Genomic DNA, 6000 nt, shown 5'->3' with positions numbered 1-6000 from the left:
AAGCTATGCTTTCTTGGGGTTTGAGATCAGTTCTCCCACAGAAATTGAAAGCCAGCCACATGGGATATTTAAATTTCATAGAAGCCACAGTAAAAAATAGCTGAAATTAATTTTTAATTTTGTGCTTTATTTTTCTCAATATGTCCAAGCACATGTACTCTCTTTTATTTGTTTGCGTCCTTCTAAGTCAGAGTGCATTTTACACTTTCCAGTCATTTTAGTTCAGGTTGGTCACATTTGCGTGTTGTGTAGTGACATGCAGCTACGGTTGCTGAATTAGACGGTAACGGTCTAGATACATATACACTGTGGGAAGAGTTCCAGGATTGCATTTGATATTATGTGGATGATAGTGATGATTTTGTGTGTGTGTGTGTGTGTGTGCATGTGGTGTTTAATATAACAGCAAAAATTGGAACATATTAGTGTAGTTGTGTCTCAGACAAGGAGTTGAGGAGGAAACCGGAGGGCTTAGCTTAGTCCATTGTCCTCAGAACCACCTTACTGGTGCAGACTCCAGTTTTGAAAGTGGGATGCCTGTCTTTCTTCCCCTTCCTTTTCTTTTCTTCCTGCCCCTTTCTTTCTCTTTGCCCCTTCCCCTCTGCCTCTCCCCTTGTCTCTTTCTTCATGCTCTAAAATATTTGCAAGAAATATTGTTCAATTTTTCATTTTTCCACTCACAATATATTGAAATGATGCCATGGACAGAGGTGACTTGCATTTTTGCTTGGCTTCAACAGGATGTCCTTGTTAATGCATTTAGGAACAACCATTAAATTGTTGGCATTCTTGCACGCAGGGGGTTGAGGGGTAGCTGCAGAGCAGGAGTGCAACTGGCTTTGCCTCCCTAGCACTAGAGCTCAGCTCCTTCCCTCAAGATGCTGGGTCATCCTCACTGAACATTCCCTTCCAAGGAATCTCGGGGGCAGCTTTCTCTAGTAGACCCCACCATGGGCTGCCAGAGCTACAAGGCTCCCAGTACACCCTTGAGAAGGCCAACGTATAAGGTCAGCACCCCAAAGACGGCAGCGGAACCATTGAGTCAGCACCGCCTTAGCCAAGGAGGGTTCCTCAAGAAGATCCCTGAGAAGAAGAAATTTTCTTTCATAAAGGCTTTCAAATTTTTATAAACACTGTTCACAGTTCTCAAAGTTCCGAGGATCCTTGATAGTGTAGTGTGGTAGGCAATTTGTCCCCCTCTTGCTGTTTGGCAAATATTTTTTCTTTTTAAAGGACATTTATTCCTTTTCCAAATGTTACAGCAAATCTGTGTGTAAGAGAATGATTTTAGCAGGAAACAAAGCAAAACAAAACAATCCAAAGTACAAATGGGAGTTTGGCTATTGAAAGTTATCTACAACACTGGTAGAAAAAGAGACGAAAGGTTTTTCACATTACATTCCTCCTGCCCACCCCAACGCCTGATCCTTGCTTGCCAAATCAAAAAGACATGGAAGATTCTTGACCTGGAGGTTCAAACGTGAAAAAGACATCTATAAAAACCAAGACAGGGCAATGTCATCTCCAGCCTAGGTGCCACCAGAGACCAAAAACTCAACAGGGGAAGGCTGGGCACTCAGGGGTTAGAAGTATAAACCCCACTCACTCTGGCTCAGAGGCTTAGGGAGTAGGAAAAACAAACCTCCTTGAGAAAGAATCAAGAAGAAAAAACAACAATTGGCTTCTGCAGAAGTGGAGCCCAGGAAGGAGGGAGAGACAGGAACATTTTACACCATTAATCTAAATTGGGAAATCCTAAGGGACCATGTGCAACTGGTCTAAGAAGAGAAGACCGGATTGCTGATGGGAGAATCCATAGATGGGAGAGGAGAGGAGAGGAGAGGAGGGGAGGGAAGGGAAGGGGAGAGGAGGGAAGGAAGAAGAGAGGAGAGGAGAAAAGAAGGGAGGTGAAGAGAGGGTAGGGAAGGGGAGAGGAGTGATGACTGGGAGGAGTAACAAGGTCCTTTCTTCCTGGGCACAAGAAGGCAGCCAGGCAGTGACCTCACATGGACAGCACAGTTTTATTCCTTAGAGGCCACTCCCCCTGCCATGTCCAGCTATTCATGGTGCTCAGACCTTGGTGGACCTGCACAGTGCTTAGAGGGATTTGTGGTGGTTCTGTATGGTCTAGTTACTCAAGTAGGCTCATTTCTGTGGACAGGTGTGGGTATCATGCTCAGTTTTCAGAACTGCTGTAGTACAATGTACTGCAAGAGCTAGGAGTTGGACAGATCACCAGACAGACAGACAGACAGACAGACAGGAAAAGGTGCTACGGATAGATAATAAAGATGACAAACTTTCAGCTTCTTCATCATGTTCGTAACGGGAAACAAAAGCATCAAGCCCTGGTGGATTTTTCTCCTGACACTAGACAAGTTCGAGGTGGGATCAAGACATGCTTATTCCAAAGTTGTGGGTCTGTTAGCCACTCTGTCTTTAGGCTCAAACAAATCAACCCTAAGTTATAGGAGAAAAACCTCTCAAAGATCCTTAAACCCCCTGGCCCAAGGAGACACCAAACCCCAAGCTTCTGAATGTCTCCTCTCCTCCACAGAGGGTCTTTCTCTCGCATGTTTGCTGTGTATGTTTTCCCCCAACCCCCACTAAAAGCCTTTCTCCACAGGCTGACTCTGTCTGTTGTGTCCGAAACTTTCTCTGTTGCTACCTGTAGTACTCAAGATTTTTCCTGTCCTTTTTATTCTTTCAGGGGTAGAGGAAATGAACCCCATCAAGACCTTAAATGGTGACAGAAGGAATTCTAGACTAAGGGCCAGGGGAGCTGGTTACGCTTAGGAACTGGTCGGAGAGGTGAGAAGCAAACTAATAGATGTTAAAGTTGCTGCAGCATGAGGCACTTTGTAAGTGCTTGCTTCCTCCTCACTGTCAACTAGAGGTTCGAGATACAGCTAGTGCACTTGCAGGGGAAGGAGCTGAGCCTGAAGACCTTGGGTCCTGGCTTATTACAGAATCTGAATAAAATCTTCACTTTTATTTCAAAGCTGCTGCGTCCTTAACATTGTAATCTATATGCATGCCATATAATAGGTGTATTTTCCATTAGAAAACGTTCAGCCAGAGCAGCAGAAGCAATCATACATATGTATGAATGCAAATATGTGTAGGTGGTAAATATTTGTTACGGGGAATTGTCTCTTCCACATTTGGGACGCTGCCTAAGCTGGGTGCGGAAGGATGCTGTCCTCACATCTGATGCTGGAGCTCAGTGTCCTCAGGGCGTATGTCCTCATAAAGGAAAGATCGTGAGCATACACTCAACAGACACAGGGTATAGTCCCAGGGAAACAAACTGAACCCAGTTTCTGTTCTTGTTGCTTGTGACCTTGGTGATAAAATATCCTACAGAAGTTCATCCTTCATTATGCTACTGGAAACACACAGGTGGCCCAGAACTCACTCAAAGAGTTCAAGGGAAGATCCAGGGGAAAGTCGAGTGATCCCCCACCATGAGGCTTTGGCAGCCTTGGTGGAATCAGTTTCAGCAATGTAGTGTTGACCACAGTACAGCTGCTGCTTTTTTTTTTCTTGATGTTATGTCTTCCTAAGAATTCTCTGGGTGGCCCACCCTAACTCAAAACTCCCAAGGAAGGGTTTCTGGATGATGTAGTTGAGCCCAGACACACTGACCCATTACAAAGCTGTCATGGCATTCAATAAATATTTGCACGACGCTGCGGCGTTTCTCTTGGAGATTCCAGAAGAGTCGGATTGCCTCATCCTGCTCTGTCTCTAATACATCAAGCAGTTTCAGACAAGTTGTTGAGAGTCTTCTTTTCCTCACTGTAAAATTCCAGGACAAGTCCCCACTTAGCCTCCTGAACATGATTTTTACAAAATCAATTGAGACAATCCAAACAGAAGCAGGAAACAAGCGTGCTGCAGTATGACTTTACTTTAATTGCTGTTACCAATAATGCAGTTTTAAAAAGAGTCACGTGAGTTAAGTTCCTGATCAATTTGCCATGCACAGAGCCAGGAAGATGAAATTAGACGCAAGTATAGAAACAGTGCCAGCTCTTCCCTGGTCCACTCTTCAGAAGGAAGTCATTGCCATTCAAGGTGATGATCCATTTTTCATATTGCATTTTATTGCCGGGCCGAATGACTTAGAGGAACAAGCATGTAACTGGAGTTATTGGTGACTCTGGGAGCCGAGGGGCAATGGCCCTTCCTTGCATGGAAGTTGTGGGCAGTGGAAGAGGTTTCTGTCCTATAAATCTGGGCTTGCATTTCATAACAGCCAAACTTGCTCATCAGGATGAAGAAATCCCTGCGGAAGTTCTTGGTGAAGATGGCATAAAGGAAAGGATTGGCACAGGAATTGATGGGGTAGAACAGAACTAGGAGGATCTTGGCCTTGGACACAGTGATGAGGGGCACCTTGAGGGAGGCAGAAATGGCAAAGAAAGAAATGGGAGCCATGCAGAGAAAGTCAGTGAAGATGAGTGTAGCCATGCGTTTGGCAATCTTGGTGTCACTTGACGAGGACACGATGTTAGGGTTCCTGACTGTGAGGTAGATGTGGGTATAACAGCCACAGATGACTATAAACGCCAGAACATTGAGGACAAGCAGGGCCATCACATACAGCTGCGACAAAGGGCTGTCAATATCCATGGGTAGGCAGATGCTCACTTTCATGTAGCTACTGATTCCGAAGATGGGGAGGAGAGCAGCTGTGAAGGCAAAGATCCAGCCCATCACCATGACGCTGGCAGCATGGCGGAGCTGCACCTTGCGTTCCAGATGCATGGCATGAGTGATGGTGTGCCACCTTTCCAGGGTGATGGCTGTCAGTGTGTAGACAGATAGTTCACTGGCAAAGACGGTGAAAAAGCCAGCGGCATCACAGCCCGCTCCTGTTTGCCAGTCAATGGCATAATTGTGGTACTGGCTCTTGGTATGGATATCAACGGATGCTATGAATAGCAAGTAGATTCCAATGCAGAGATCAGCGAAGGCGAGGTTACACATCAGGAACCTGGGCACGGTGAGTTTGTATTGGCTGGTAGTCAGGATCACCAGCACTGTGATGTTCCCAGTGATGGCCAGGATGCTAATAAACCATATCAAGACTCTGAGGATGTTGTACCCCATGATATCTTCACATGGATTGAATGCATCTGGCTTTGGAGAGCAGGTCACATCAACGACTTCATTACATAAGTCATAGTCAAATTCACTATACATCATGTCGGATTCTTTTCCATAACCTGGGTCATCGTCTATCAGAGAGATGCCCTGTTCCCTAGCCTGAGTCACATAATCAATATCTTGCCTTAAAATAGATTTGTTACAAATCGGATGAAGTTCAGAGCTAGAAAAACACAAAAAGGAATAGAATCAACATCCTGGGTTCAGAATGGCAACTATATTGCCATCTTTGTACAGAGTAGAAATAATAGGGTTCCTTCTTGAGATTGCTTGACTTCCCAACATCTTGTCTGCCCTTGAGGCTGACTCATGGGTTAATGCTGCTTACTGTAAATGAAGAGAAGAATGTGTATATATATAATCCTTGGGCTGGATGGCCCATGGGGGAAACCATCTGGCCACAACCTGTATGTGGGAAGGAAGGCGCCTGGGGCTAACCCTGGCTGTTAAGTACAAATAATTTATAGACTTGATATTATCTCCACTCCACTCCTGCCTGCCTCCATTCAGGCATCTTCTAGCATGCCTGGGTGGACGTACTCCTATTTCTCTAACCACTGGGAGATTCTGTTCTCTGACACGAATGAGAGTTTCTTTGCTCGTGTTATCTGCACAAACCAGAGTATGAGTGTGCAGCCCCATCCTTTGGCTCTTGGGTGCTCAGGCTGTTGAAAGGCCAGCTAATTTTCCTGAAATGCTACCAGGATCTTGGGCTTTATCGTCTCACTCCCCAGAGGTGACAATAGGTCTCAGGCATTCATTTGCCCTGCAAAATAAGCCGAGTTCTGTTATATGAAATAGTTCCCCTGTGGGCGGCCAGAGAAG

The 6000-nt window shown here is 45.3% G+C and overlaps 1 protein-coding gene across 3 annotated transcripts in view; it reads right to left on the bottom strand.

Annotated features, from left to right (window-relative positions):
- Positions 1-611: 611 nt before the first annotated feature.
- The window catches only part of Fshr (follicle stimulating hormone receptor), a 182794-nt gene continuing 177405 nt past the window's right edge, over positions 612-6000 (bottom strand). For all 3 annotated transcript variants that reach the window (XM_050146097.1, XM_050146098.1, XM_050146099.1), the window contains one exon: positions 612-5338. In XM_050146097.1, the coding sequence (XP_050002054.1) occupies positions 4108-5338 (1231 nt within the window). In that variant the 3' untranslated portion in view covers positions 612-4107. The remainder of the gene's footprint in view (positions 5339-6000) is intronic.

This window comes from Alexandromys fortis, unplaced genomic scaffold (assembly GCF_014885135.2).
Source record: "Alexandromys fortis isolate MF-2015 unplaced genomic scaffold, M_Fortis_MF-2015_v1.1 scaffold_42, whole genome shotgun sequence".
NCBI classification, from domain to species: Eukaryota; Metazoa; Chordata; class Mammalia; order Rodentia; family Cricetidae; genus Alexandromys; species Alexandromys fortis.
This window is presented reverse-complemented; position numbering and strand designations above follow the sequence as displayed.